This window comes from Clytia hemisphaerica, unplaced genomic scaffold (genome assembly GCF_902728285.1).
Source record: "Clytia hemisphaerica strain Z4C2 unplaced genomic scaffold, Clytia hemisphaerica genome assembly, whole genome shotgun sequence".
Taxonomy (NCBI): Eukaryota; Metazoa; Cnidaria; class Hydrozoa; order Leptothecata; family Clytiidae; genus Clytia; species Clytia hemisphaerica.
The window spans coordinates 2,392,350-2,408,238 of NW_027103836.1; the positions used below are offsets into that span (position 1 = coordinate 2,392,350).

The window sequence follows — 15,889 nt, forward strand, 5'->3', positions numbered from 1 at the left end:
ACCTACTTGGTAGGCTATATCGTTATCCTTTTAGAAACAATATTATGCACCTATACCCAAAATAAGATGTGAAGCAGGTTGTTTTTTCAATTTTTAAAATGATTGAAAAAAATCAGCCCCGTTAATGAAAATTTGTTTGAAATTTTCAAAATAAAGTAGGCTTTCTCTATAATTCGTCTTTCAAGTGCGGACTGATAAAAAAATTTTTCAAATGAGAGAAAGATTCAAATTACACTCCCAGCTGGGACACAATATTCTTTTAACGCTCACTTAACATTTTATGGACGTTGTGAACATTAGATAAACGGAGAAAAATCATTGTGTGCCAGCTGGGCTACGATTAACTTATACCACTTTCCCAGCTGAAGGGACCGATGTTTACGTTCAAAGTAGAGAGAGAAAGTTGACTGTAGATTATATTAAGCTACAGTGGGTTGTTCCATTAAAAATTCATGCAGGGGTGTGAACAAACCTTCTCAAGCAAAAATAATAATTCTTGAAAATGTGTGGTTACCCCCTGGAAAATGGCAAATTTGTAAAAAACCCTTGGAAAGATTCTTCTTCATACCTTAAAGGTTAGGATGGACGAACTAAAAATCCAGTTTTTTACCCCCTGGAAATATAGATTAATTTTTACCCCCTTATTAGAATAAAGAAACAACTTTCCTTAGGCCCCCCTAGCAATTCTTTTATCGAGTAACCCCCTCGAAAAATTCGTCTATCCCCTTGTATGGATAGGAAATGGAATGGCCCAATTAGTGATTGGACTAACTGGGCTAAGCACAAATTTCAAGTTTCAATTAAAGTCCTAATTTATTTTTTGCCAGAAAATTCGCGATTCACGAAGATTAACGAAAATTTTTTTCTTGATCCTGTCTCAAAAACGGCCAATATCGCGTGCTTTTTGAACATGCCATAAGTTACACAAGTAAGATTATTTTTAATCCATATTTTTCGAACGCATTTCTTGCCAAAACACAACTATGGTGACGAGTATACATTTGTTTATTTTTACGGAGGCTTGCTCTATTAATACACAACTATTTAGATTTTCTTGCACGCATCAATTAGTTTGACCAGCTATTGTTGTGTGGACGTCTGACTTTGGGTCATTAAAGTCTATTGTTCATCAAAATCTTTGTTAACCTTATTTTGAGAAAGTTATAATTGTGACACGTTGCTTTCTCAATATCATGCAAATGAGGTCTATTGTTTTTCCAATGCCAGTGATTTTTCGACTATTTAAAGCGAATTTTTGATATTTTAAAATCACTCATCACCAGAACTCACTAGCATCAGCACTTACTCAAAGCATATTTGGTATGTAATTTAATTTTTGTTTTTTTCAAACACCTTTCTTTGTTTGGGGGCATAATCAGAGATTTATAAAGCCCGAAGGGCTAGACTTCGTGTGCTTTAAGCTCTTTGAAGCAAAAAAAAAATAATATTGCAAAAAATTATTGTTGCTATTGTTTTTGAAAATCCAGGAGGCTTCTGATTATCCAAGTGCTAAAATTCTATTGTAATGTCACATAACCTAGGCAGGATTTCCTATCAAGATATGGCACATCTGACCTGTCGGGGGCATAATCTTTGGGAGGTGTAAGAAGTGAGTTAAGCTTTAGTTACAATTAGCTTTACCAGCTGAAAAGTGTCTCATAAATAGTTGACTTTTTAGTTGAAAAAATTTACTAAATTTTACTTTTATTTTTAATTTCAATACGAAAAGTTCTGCACCACAATTCGTGACTTAAGTCACTGTTCGAATATTGTTAAAATTGTTGAAAACTTGGGACTGACTTTAATTTTCTTTCAGGTTGCAAGCAGAAATGATGAATATGAAATTTGCATTCGCCGTCTTCTTGATGGTTGCATTTATTAATACAGAAGTTGAAGGTGAGAGATTTTGTAAATTTTTATAATTATTAGAGTCTATTCGCTTTGTTAAATATGTAATAACTAATAATGTAATCAACTTGAAGGAACCCTTAAATTCAAAAGTTTTCGAAATACCATTTTTACTAAAGCTTATAATGTAGTACTTGGAAACATCTTTTGAACGATAGCGAGGTACCAAAATTGAATCATATTGGTTGAGTAATAATACGTAAAAAAAGTGCCCACTTAAAGTAAAAGAACTTTTTCATTAGTTTATCTACCAAGAATTTCGACCTGCTTTCAGAATATTAAGCATGATTTTTTCGGCAAAACAAAATAACAATGTTATAGAAATAAATTTCTAATAATGCTGAATGGCGTAAATCTTCCACGTATAATTAAATCAACCACTCTTTTAGATTTTTAATAATTACTTTAATGATTTATATTAAGGCAAATCAAAAGCAGATAAAAAAGCTGCAGGAGAGGAGATCGAACGCCTCGTCGCGATTGGCCAAAGCAATGATGTCGAGATGGAAAGAATTTCCAAGCAAAAAGATTCTTTGGACAGCCAATTGCAACGAATGAATGCGAAGAGAGATTCCATCAAAGCTCAAATAACAAGAATTCTTGATGACAATCTTCCAATCAAACGTAGGTCACTCCTTTTATTTGATAGAGGACAGAACGATTCACAAGAAGAAAACTCTTTCGTGCTAATCGACTGAAGTCAATTTCGCATATTTAACTTGTTTTGAATTTTGCCGGTCAAAAATACCAGTAAAATAATCCCGGGGGGCACTGGGTTTGCGGACTGACGGTATGTGCGGGCCAAAAATTGGCTTTTAAAATTGCACCCTTACAGTGCAGCAAAAATCAGTGAAAATCATACCCTTAGAGTGCATTTTCCCCCAAATTTTCGATCCCTTTCGTGCAAAAAATGGTCAAAATTCTAGCATTTTTGGTCAAAATATCTAGATTTTTTAAGAATTTTCTGAAATTTCTACCCTTACAGTGCATCTCTAGTTTTTCCGACCCTTACAGTGCATTTGAGGTGCCTTGAAAAAGACACCCTTAGTGCCCGCACATACCCGTCGGTCCTTTTGCCCAGCTGCCCCCCCCCCCCGGGAAAATAATTCAGCTGTCTCTCATAGTAGTTCGCCAAAATTGTAAAATTTTCTCGATGCAAAATTTTCTGGCATTTCTTTATGTGGTTCTTTTTTTTGATTAATTTCTACAGATGCAGTTTAAACATAGTTTTTAAATCTAACATGTCTCACTTTGTTCTTTCTTCGTCAGCTGTAAAATTCAAGATTTACATCTTGTTTATCGAATTAGGGACATTTCTTACTTTTCACTAGGCCAACGTGATTGATAATAATCCAATACTTCTTGACAATCAAATTAAATAGCATCAACTGTTATCGAATTTTAATTTTTTTTCTTTACAGGCATAAGCTCCCGTCGAGATTATTCATTTAGTGAAGATGAGAAGGAAATGATTCCAAAATGTTGTCCATGGGTCATCTGGTGTTGCATTGGATAATTGACTACGTGATGAAAGAAGGGAAAACCTTTGTCTTTTATTAAGACACTTTAGTTTTATCTTGTAGAAAAAAAGTATACTTTTGGGACTTGGAATATTGGATTATTTTGATTTACAGTATATTGAGGTTAATTAGGATTATAGTGATAAAGTGGAAATAAAGAAGGTTTAATTCAAAAAGTCCGTTTTTTTACTCATTCCATTCGCCTTTTTCCTGTTCTCACTCTTTTACATAAGATTTTTTTTCCGATCTGATTATTCTGTCCACGAAATAGTCAAATTCGAATCCAGTTCTTTAGTTCGCTTTTAATGATTCTGATCGTGCTAAAGGTTTGATTTTATTACGTCCGTCAGTAAAATCTTTCACGTATTCAAATTGAAATTGCGTGAATATCATTGATCGACCGCCCTGAAGGCGGTCCCACCAGTTTTGTATACAGTGAAAAATCTCATTTTCTCGAAATCGGTAGGCCAATTGTCGCATATGAGTGCAATACTGAGGAGATAATAACGATTACCTCCGTAATATATTAACCGCGTGACCAAATTTAATAAAACGCGGGAAAGAACTTTTGCAAGTCACTCAATATTTTTTAACGTGTAATACTCTCGGGTATCTAATTACTTTTGATTGAAAACAATTTACCTTTCGGTAATTAGTTATTATAAAGTAAACAAAGGATGGCGAAAAATATGAGCATATTTATTTTTATTATAAGCATCTGCTTTATAAGAACAAAATCAAAAACTCTTGCTTAAAGGCAATTTACCTTTCGGTAATTAGTTATTATAAAGTAAACAAGACGACTATAAGTCGAAAATTTCGCCTGAAATCTGAAAAAAGTCCGTTGAAATTAACGTTCAAAAATGCGAATCGCCTGTTATAAATATGATGAGGTACAATTGCTGCAATTCGGCAAAAGCGTTAGAAGTATACAAAATTCGGTATTTTAACCCATTTAACGTGACTATTATTCATAACTGTAGGAGGAAGATTTGCAATTTCATAGAGAATTTGGTCTACCATGCTCATACAAAATTTGAAATCGATCAGATAAATATTGCGGCCTCTATTTTCTGCAGATTTTTACTTTGAGAAGTCTCATTTGACCAAAATTTAAGCTTATTGGACCACCAATAATGAGCCACATAGCGTTTTTGGGGGGCACCGTGAAGTGAAGATTCTAAATTAACATCTATCGGGCATCTATCTAAGGGCTATATAGCTGCTATGTAAGGGTTGGCTAATGAATACACTTCACTACTCTGCTAGCTATTCTTTGGCAGCACTATTGTGAAGAAAAGCCTTCTTTGACTTTTATTTTTACGCCAAAAAACCAGGTGAGTTAAGGCAAGTTCCAAACATATTTTGCGTGACGCGCACCGCTTCCCATTGTTCCTTAACTTTCGTATATAGCTCAAAAGAAGTGTATTAAGGAGAGGATTTCGGAAAGTGCTGGGCCGAAAATTTAAATTAAGGCAATCTCAAGATATCTGCCAAAAACTGATTTTTACGTTAGGAAATACGTCGAAAAAACACGTCAAAAAAACAAGTTAAATGACGTCATATTTAAAAACAGCGATAACTTCGATTACATTACTACAATTAACACCAAATTTTGACTGGAGACGTAGATTAACGATTCTAAAATATTTGTTGAGAAATTTTCAAAATTTTTAGATGACGTCATTTACTGTCGGTAAAAATTAAAATACGTCAAATAATGATGATGTCATCAAAAATTTTCAAATTTTTTTCATGCAATATTTCAGAATCAACAATCAACGTCTCCAGTCAAAATTTGGTGTTAATTGTAGTAATGTAATCGAAGTTATCATCGCTGTTTTTGAATATGACGTCATTTAAAGTCTTTTTGACGTGTTTTTTCGACGTATTTCCTAACGTAAAAATCAGTTTTTTGGCCGATATCTTGAGATTGGCTTAATTTAAATTTTCGGCCCAGCACTTTCCGAAATCCTCTCCTTAATACGCTTCTTTTGAGCTATATACGAAAGTTAATGAACAATGGGAAGCGGTGCGCGTCACGCAAAATATGTTTGGAACTTGCCTTAACTCACCTTAGCACTAGCTGTTTTTAGTTTCTATTCTTGCGCATGTCAAATAAACATTCAATTAATCAGCGAATGAGAAAATAAACAAAAGAAGATTTTGTTTTATATCTATATAAATCAAATCATCATTGTAAAAAAAATCAACAACTCTTTAACGTTATCACTTACAGTAATTCACCTTTATAAAAAATGTTCTTATAAACTAGATATAGCTTACACTAACTGCCACCTTTCAAATAATATGTTTAAATATTATTACTATTATTTATTTATTTACTAATTTTTATCCTTTTATTTCTAGACGGAAGAACCCTATTTTTATTTTAGAGAAGTCGATTTTATGATGAAAAAAAAGTTCTGTAATGGGAGATTAACTTTCTTTAACAGTGTCACTTATAAGACAATACGTTTGGTTACATGAAGATATAAATGTGAAGATTTTCTTTTTTTTCTAAAAATAACAATGTAAATAATCTATCTACAGGTGTATGTACCACAAAAGGCCCTGGAACCGCAGAATGTCAGTGTAAATAAATAAAAATGATGGGTTAGTTTTAAAAATGACAGTATATATAAACATCTAAATAAAAATGATAGGCTAAGCGGTTTTTCTATATGCAATAAATCTAAATAAGTACAAATTGCAACAATGACTCCTTTATAACTGCTTTAAACTGCATCCAATTAAAGAACCCTCCCCAATTTTTTACTGGTTATCCCGTAAAATATATATAGGGGAAAGATTCCAGAAAAGTATCAACAATCTTAGTGCGGAAATGGGAATCTTATACAAAACAACGGTACCACTGGAGTTTTTTAATGATTCAAAATGAAAATCCTGATTAGCAAAAGGTGTATCAAGAATGGCGAAGTTCGATATTGAAGCTTGATTTATTACCTTGTTGCCCATTTCCGACGGCTTATTAGCAGACGCCCATGCTAAGAAGCTTAAAAGCCATTTTTTTTATCTTCAGAATAAAGAAAGTGTGATACCTCACCCTCCTAATGCAATGTTTGTTAGGGATCGTTTAGGCTAGAGCTGTTGCGCTAGCAATTTTAGTTGGACCACTGCGTGACAAAAATAATTCTTTGATATATGATGCTGACCGTATTGCTAATATACTCCAAGACCAATACACATCGGTTTTCAGTGTACCATCGGAAAATGACGTCACTCATCCAACAATATGTCCAAACGTGCTAAAAGACATAGACTTTGACGAAAAAGATTTCATTGAAGCAATCTCAACATTGTCACCAAACTCTGCTCCAGGTCCTGATGGATTTCCTGCGATTTTGCTGAAAAATTGCAAAGAAGAACTTGCTAAGCCACTCGCAATATTCTGGAGGAACTGTCTGAACCATGGAGTAACAGAGGAGATTCACAAAAGAAATCATATCACACCAATATCAAAGAGTGGAGATCAAGGAGAGCCATCTAACTACAGGCCAGTATCACTTACGTCCCATCTCACCAAGGTGTTTGAAAAAATAGTTCGAAAGAAGATAGTCGAATTTATCAACAACAATGACTTGTTCAACCCAACACAGCATGGTTTCCGGGAAGGGCGATCATGCCTTAGTCAATTACTCAGCCACTATGACAGTATCCTATCAAAACTAGAAGAAGAATTGGATGTAGATGTTGTATAGCATTTGATAAAGTCGACCACAGGATACTGCTATCAAAACTGAAATCTATTGGAATAACAGACAAACTACTTAAATGGATTAAGTCATTTCTTCAAGACAGAAACCAAGTAGTATCTGTAGACGGTCACAAGTCGTACCAGGCAAAAATTCAATCAGGAGTACCTCAAGGATCGGTTCTTGGGCCATTATTCTTCATCATCATGATATCAGACATTGATGAAGGGACAACCAAAGCAGAACTTGCAAGTTTTGCTGATGACACACGAGTAAAGAAAGGAATCCAAAACATCATTGACCAGTTTCACCTACAAAACGACCTTAACAATGTTTATCAATGGTCGACCATAAACAAAATGATGTTAAATGGAAAAAAGTTCGAGCATCTCCATTATGGAAACGGAGCCACCAGTTATTTCAAAGGTGAAGGAAAGATAATCCAAACCAAATCTTCAACAAGGGATCTTGGTGTTACCATGTCAGACGATGCGAAATTTCTATTTCTATTTCTATTTCTATTTCTATTATTTGATTAGCAAAAACTTTATACAAAGTTATTCTCGCCAATGTAACAAAAAATATGATTAATAAAATGAAAAATATTAAGAATGTAGCCTAAATTTATAATATATAAAATATAGAAATAATAAAATAATAAGTAATAAATAGTAAAAATCAATTTATTATGTACATATAAAGATCTAGATAAAAATATTAGCCTCTAATCTAAAAACATTACCTCCGTGGCTCAGTATATTGGAAAGGGTGTAATCTGGCATTGATAGTTAGTCGAAGGAAAGTAAACTCGAGAAGTTGAGAAAAGCTGAAGTGAGTTGTGAATTTGTTAGAGCTTGACAAAGGTTTATATTCGCAATTGTGGGTAAAAATAAATAAGATAATGTTTAAAATTTTGAATATTTTAATAGGATTAAAAATCGCTAATTGATATTTTATCCATTTCTTTCTTAAAAACATCCAGGTCTTTTATGTTTGTCAATTTTGTTGGTAATTTGTTCCAGAGCCCCACCGTATTTGGTGTAAAAGAGTTTGCGTATATCTTTATCCTGCTTTGGATAGGGTTAAACTTTGTATTAGCACATCTTTGCTTTATTGGTATCATTTCTCTATTTACCTGTTTTGTTGAATGATATATTTCGTGTAGCATTTTTACCCGAGCTCTGCATCTACGTTCGTCTAGAGTTTCAAGGTCAGCTTTTCTTCTTAACATTGTTGGGCTTACAGTCTGTTGCCACGAGCTGTAGATCCAGCGCAAACTCTTTCTCTGAACCATTTCAATTTTAGCTTTTAAAGTTTCATTTCCAGCTGGGTCCCAAACAGTTGATGCATACTCTAATGTTGGTCTTACGAAGATTTTAAAGCATTTAAGCCGCATTTCTGGGTTACTCTTGACAAGATTTCGCTGTAGGAAGAACCTGGTATTGTTTGCTTTTGCACAGATATTTGATACATGTGTATTCCACAACAGACCTTTTTGCAATGTCACACCAAGGTATTTCGCTTTATCAACTTTCTCAATCTCTTTTCCATGGATTTGATAATCAGCGTTGATGATCTTACGTTTGTTTGTTATCCTCAGCAGCTTGCACTTTTCTGGATGAAATTCCATTGACCATTTTTGCTCCCAAAGAACGAGTTTATTTAAATCATTTTGCAGTTGTTCTGCGTCTTTGGATGACATTATTTTCCGGTACAGGTAAGAATCGTCAGCGAATAAAGCAAGTTTTGAATTCGTTTCTAATGGCATATCATTGATATAGGCGAGAAACAGGAGGGGGCCGAGAACGGTACCTTGGGGGACACCTGAAATGACTGCTGAATGTTTAGATGAAGTTCCTCGAACAACGACACATTGAGTTCTATCATGGAGAAAGTCTGATATCCAGTTTAGAATGTCACCGTTTATACCGTAATGTTTCAATTTCAGTATGAGTTTCCTGTGCCCAACCTTGTCAAAGGCCTTGCTAAAATCAAGCAAGATGGAATCAATTTGTTCTTTGTCATTAATTGCTTTAGCAATGTCATGAACTGTTTGGATCAGTTGGGTTTCACAAGATCTATGTTTTCTGAATCCGTGCTGGCTATTGGAGAGTATCTTTGTTCGGTCAAAATGAGACATTACGTGACTATGTATGATGTGTTCCATGATTTTACAAGTTGTAGAAGTCAAACTAACGGGTCGATAGTTCTCAGGCTTTGAACGATTTTTGTTTCCACCTTTGTATAGCGGGGTGATATTAGCTTGTTTCCAATCATTTGGTACTTTTCCTTGGTGTAATGATGCTGTAAACAATAAGACGAGAAAGTCTGAAATCTCGTCAGCACATTCTTTTAAGATCCTTGTTGATATTCCATCTGGTCCGCTCGCTTTATTTGGATCAAGGTCTTTTAAGAGTTTGGTGATGCCATTTTTGGTAAAGGTAATTTTTCCAATTGGAGGGCCTTGTGGGTCGTTAATTTCGGGTGATATTCCATCATCGGCAGAGAAAACACTAGAAAACTGTTTATTCAGTGTCTCTGCAATGCTAAGATCTTCTGTTTGAATTTGCCCGTTATTGTCTAACAGCGGACTGACTCCAACAATGTTTGTCTTTTTTGCTTTTATAAAGGAGAAGAATCTTTTAGTGTTCTTTTTATCGCTGAGTACTTTGTCTCGGATGTAATTGTTATAGGTGTTGTCGCATGTCTTTCTAGCTTCCTTTTCTGCAAGAATGTATTTGGTATAGTCCTTATCAAGTTTTGTACGTTTGTATACTCGGTAACGTCTTTTTTTCTTTCGGGTAGCACGTTTACAATCTCTATTGAACCAAGGTTGGGTGTATCTTGAAGATGTCATTTTTGTTGGAACATGTGCATCTTGAGCTGTCTGAAGAATGTCTTTGAATTGAAACCATAAAGTGTTTATTGATGTTGCGGTTGATTCAATTTCAATAAGTCTGTTTATCTTATTCTGTACTTGGTCTTTTAAAGCTGTTAAGTTTGCCCTCTTCCAAATATATATTTTGCGTCGAATAGGTTTAATTTTGGTAGGGTGACATAAAATATCTGATATAACTGCTGTATCGTGATCTCCAAAGCCGGGTAGCGGTTCACAACGTTCTATCAAACCTGGACGGTTGGTTAGGAAGAGATCAAGTACTGATTTTTTACGTGTGGTAAAGTTTACGTGTTGGGTAAGGTTTAACGTGTCAAAGAGATTTAAAAAGTTTTCATTTGTCTCTTTTGAGTAGTGATTTGTAGCGATTTCTTTTGAATCCCAGTTGATGTCTGGCAAATTAAAGTCTCCGCCAATCCATACTGGTATGTTTTTGTGTTTAGAGATTATTTGCTCCAAACTGTTTATAAGTTGTTGATCTTGTTCTTTTGTGCTTTGCGTTGATCTATAACATGCTGTCAGTAATATCGGCTTTTCAAATGTTTTTACTTTAATGGAAATGATTTCACCTGATTTTTGTTTAATTTCTTCAACCAACAAGCTGACTTTGTAGATAATAATAACACCTCCTTTTCCGTCTGCTCTATCTTGCCTTGAGGCTGTGTAGTGCTCTGGTAGAAATTCTGAATTGAAGATGTTACATGATAAGTGCGATTCGGATCCTAGCATGATATCAATGTCATTTTCCAATAAAGTATTCTGCAAAAGTTTACCTTTATTATAGATGCTTTGAAAGTTACAAATGCAAATGCGGAGTCTTTTTGATTTGGATTTTTTCGGAGGTACATCAAATGAACGATTGTTTTCCGAGTTGAATGTTTCGTCTGATGATATTGAAGATATCGAGGTGTCAAAAACACTGGGTGTAACGTCTTTAAGTACACATAGAGAGCATGTCCATTCAAGGGTTTCATCGTCAACATAGCAGTCAAAAACCTGGTCCCCCATTGATACACATTCACAGTGGTACCATTGGTTACAAATATCGCATGCAATTGCTTTCTGAGAATTCTTTACAGCTTTTGAACATTGGCCACAAGGAAATTTTAATTTTGAAGTCGGTCCTGGGTTGATTTCGACTGTACCGCTTAGGAATAGAAGCAGTTGTTGTAACAATCCATGTGGGTGTACGCAGTAATGATGTAATCGATTTTCCTGGTAAATAAGTGCAATTGACATCAAACAGATTTCATTATTCGACAGAAGTTTACAGCACAATAAGGAGTTGCCTTGGTTTATTGTTGTAATCTCAGAAGATTGGAGGTGCCAACAGAAAACAATAAGTGATGCTATGCGTAGTAGATTCATGATGTTAGAGTATAGTTGTAAATAGTATTAGTCACTTAGCTGAATGGCTGCACTGTGGGATGAGTGCAGCCTGATGTTGAAGCGTCAGAGTTTATTCGATGAGGTGGTCTTCAGACTTAACATACAAACGAGCCAGGCAGGATTGATTGTTGTTGATATCCACCAGTTGTAGCTTGCCAAACATTTGATTTTTGACTTTTTCTTCTGTACTTTTTCCTTTTAATTTTTATTTTCACTTATTCACTAATTCTTATGCTCAACTATACAGAGTCTAGAATGGTGTTTCTTTTGGTTGTCAAATTCAACCAACATATTCTAACCATTGTAGAAAAAGTACAGATACTCATTGGTTGGATTCTGAGAACATTCAGCTCAAGAGAACATGATGTCATGCTCACTCTTTGGAAGTCTTTAGTCATACCACACATCGACAACTGTTCTCAACTATGGTCACCCAATGAAGTTAATCTGATCCAGCAGATCGAAGATCTCCAAAAATCATTCACAAGGAGGATTAAAAACCTACACAACCAAAACTATTGGGAAAGACTACAAACATTAAAACTGTTTTCACTGCAGAGAAGGCGTGAAAGATATATTATCATATACACTTGGTGTATTATTGAGAAGCTTGTCCCAAATCCTGGGACAATCACGTTCTATGCCAATCCCAGGCAAGGAAGAAAATGTCACATACCACTAGTGAAAAGGGGGCCCTGGCAAAAAGTCATATACTCAAGTTTTAAAGTCCAAGGACCAAGGCTTTTCAACTCGCTGCCAAAACGTCTAAGGGATCTCACTGGGTGCAAGAAATTGAAATTCAAAACTGAGCTGGATAAATATCTTTTTACAGTTCCCGACGAGCCACTCGTGACTGGCTACACTATGATGAGACGAGCTGAAACAAACAGCATCATCAATATGAAAATTTACATCGGTCCTCACAGGATGGATGCGTAAAGATATTACGAAACAAGCTCAAGGTAACTCAAGGTAGGAACCATTTGAGCTACAAAAACATTGATTGAACTTGATCGAACTACGATATAAGTAATCAAACTTTAAATCAAACTGAAGACTTTCCGGTAAAGTTCGATTACTGTTCGATCAGGTTCAGTAATTAAACACCTAACCGTTCGATTTCGTTCGATGAAATTTGATAGTTCGATAACGAAAATCGGTTTGATAGGGTTCGGTTGACATCGCCTGGGCTGGCATCGGGGAGGAAAAGCTGGAGCTTTTTCTCAACCAAACTCATTGAACACCAATCATAACTTCATCAGATAAAAAACTGACTATTTGTCACAACTGGTTAACATTTAACACATAACTATCTGGTGAAAAAAGGAAAAAAAGATCATACCTGTGCTGTTTGTAGTTTTAGTGAAGAAGAGGGCTATGTGTTGATGTTTGCTGTTATTTATTGATATTGATTGTGGAAAATTAACTTTTTTTGTACTACTTACTGAGCATTATCAATTTATTGGTGCATTCACTAACTACACACACATAAAATACTTAGTAGTAAACGAATAATAAACCTCTTTAAATACTCTACAAAAGACCAGAAAACATGATAAGCAGCAGCAAGCTTCAAAAGAAAAGCATTCATGTGCAATCAACCCAATCAAGCAGCCATTTGCAGCCATTAAAAAGTTCTCGCGATGAATGTTTACGAAGGCTTGGTTACACTGCTTACACTAACGTATTTTAATTATTGAGGAAAGCGCTGTTTTTTATCTTTGTGAGTGAGTCCACCTTTAGAATATTGGCCGTACCACGCCCGCAGCCAAACACCCACGCCATAATTTGCGCCCTAAAGGTATTGCCCGGATAAACTACGGAATGTAAAACATACGGAAACTGAAAGACGACAAAAACAAAAAAAAAAAAAAAAACAGCGAAAAAATTTAACCCGCTTCTCACTCATCGCGAAACTATTAAGCCACCTACGCTCCGCTGCGCTCCGCTGCGCTCCGCTGCGCTCCGCTAGGTGGCAATAAAATGTGCACGGGAGGAGAAACAGGGAAAAGAAATTATATTTATCGTGGTTAAACTTACTTTGATAAAATCAAAGTATTTAGAAAGTCCGTCCACCGATACTTTTTACTTTCGTTTTCTAAATTTTCGTCCGATGACACCACCGCCGCTGTCGCTAAGAAAGGATGGTGAAAAATATGAGCATTTTTATTTTTACTATAAGCATCTACTTTATAAGAATAAAATCAAAAACTCTTGATTAAAGGCAATTTACCTTTCAGTAATTAGTTATTATGAAGTAAACAAAGGATGGCGAAAAAAATGAGCATATTTATTTTTCTTATAAGCATCTACTTTATAAGAATCAAATCAATAACTCTTGATTAAAGGCAATTTACCTTTCGGTAATTAGTTCTTACAAAGTAAACTAAGGATGGCGAAAAATATGAGCATATTTATTTTTCTTATAAGCATCTAATTTATAGGAATCAAATCAATAACTCTTGATTGAAGGCAGATTACCTTTCGGTTTTTAGTTATTACAAAGTAAACAAAGGATGGCGAAAAAGATGAGCATATTTATTTTTCTTATAAGCATCTAATTTATAAGGACCTAATCTATAACTCTTGATTGAAGGCAATTTACCTTTCGGTAATTGGTTCTTACAAGGTAAACAAAGGATGGCGAAAAAGATGAGCATATTTACTTTTCTTATAAGCATCTACTTTATAAGAATCAAATCAATAACTCTTGATTGAAGTCAGATTACCTTTCGGTAATTAGTTCTTACAAGGGGTTTTAAAATTAGGCGATGGCAGTTAGTGTACTATTCAATATTAGCAAATAAAACATATTACATTGGGCTTATTTTTATTAAAATCTCGCCAACTCGCCTTTCTAATAATCTGGAGGAAGATATTCTAATAAAAACGTGTTGCCGAACTATTGAGTAATTAATTGACTTCTTAAGTTAACAAAATGTGAGATTTTTCCGGTTTGATCAATTGGTATTTTAAGCAACTTTACTTAGTTTGCAAATTTTTAATCTCAAAAATCAAACAGACAGGTGGAAAGATAATTATAAAAATCAAAATGAGTTTAATTAAATTTTCAGGGCGGTCGCACCAGTGGGTGAAATGACTTTTCACCCACTGTACTAGTTCTATTGCTAATATTGGGATAAGTGATCATTCACTTGTTTTTCTAAGAAGAGAGAAAACCAATATCAATAGACAACCAAGGACCATAACCACCAGGTCCTTCAAAAACTTCGACCAAGAGGCTTTTCTCGAAGACCTAGCGAATCTCGACTGGTCTGACATTCTCAACTCTACTAATGTAGACGAGGTGGCTGATATCTTTAACATCAATGTGCTAGATGTACTTGATCGTCATGCTCCAATGGTTCAGAGAAGGATAAATCATGATAGCCCTCCACGAGGTCAACTTGATGCGATAAAGGAGAGAGATTATCTTGATAAAGTGGCAGCTCGATCTGAGAGAGGCTCTGTTGAGTGGAAACAGTTTACCAAAAAAAAGGAATGCCGTTATTAAGCTTAATAGTCATTTGAAAAAAGAATATTACCAAAAAGCCATAAATGAAAACAAATCAGACTAATCAAGTAAAATTGTGGAAAACATTGCAGAGCTTAGTACCTGGTAGTAAATCTAACAATGTTTCACCCCATAGTCTGACCCATGAAGACAAGCACATATCAGACAAAAAAAATGGCAGGTACTCTTAATAAATTCTTTGCCACCGTAGGATCTCAGCTCGGGGAGATTTTTAACTTTTCTAATACAGAAAATATATATCTGTGCCTGTAAATGAAAATCATTTTCAATTCTCCAATGTTAGTATTTATTCAGTCCAAAAATTATATCACAGCTTGACAACAATAAAGCTACTGGACTAGACGGTATCAATGTCCGTACACTCAAACTTGGATCACCGATCATTAGGGACACCAAAATAAACACAGGCAAAACCGAAGTCATATACTTTGGAAGATCAAACAAACTGAAGAAATGCAAGAGGCGTCCCTATCCAATTTCAAGGTGACGCTCTTGAATGCAAGGAGAAAGTGAAATATCTCAGTGTCATCTTTGATGAAAACCTTAACTGGGATGCCCAGGCCAACAGTGCTCGCCAGAAAGCCTATCTCAAACTAAACAAAATAAAAGGCATCTCTATCTTTCTTGACGCACGATCACACGAAAAAAATGCTTTTAAATGCTCTTGTTAATGTCACACATTACATATCGTTCCAATTCTTGTAGCATTGTGCCAAAGGCAAATCACAACAAGTTTGATTCACTTCTGAACAACATCTCTAAAACCATGCCCATCAACAAGACATTTGATCAGATTGTCGAATACAATAAAACACTGATGATGTTCAAAGGGATGCGCAACATTGCGCAAAAATATTTGTGTGATCGGGTAAAGCCTGCTAGCGAGCGACATGAACGCCGCACTCGCTTTGCAAGAGAGAATAAA

At 35.0% G+C, this 15,889-nt stretch overlaps 1 protein-coding gene across 1 annotated transcript; it reads left to right on the top strand.

Annotated features, from left to right (window-relative positions):
* The first annotated feature begins 1,227 nt into the window (after nucleotides 1-1,227).
* Nucleotides 1,228-3,604, top strand: LOC136807318 (uncharacterized). Its single transcript, XM_067063923.1, has 4 exons — nucleotides 1,228-1,320; nucleotides 1,817-1,896; nucleotides 2,332-2,532; nucleotides 3,330-3,604. The coding sequence occupies exons 2-4, from the start codon at nucleotides 1,830-1,832 to the stop codon at nucleotides 3,422-3,424; spliced, it is 363 nt and encodes a 120-aa protein (XP_066920024.1). The 5' UTR covers nucleotides 1,228-1,320; nucleotides 1,817-1,829; the 3' UTR covers nucleotides 3,425-3,604.
* Nucleotides 3,605-15,889: the final 12,285 nt, after the last annotated feature.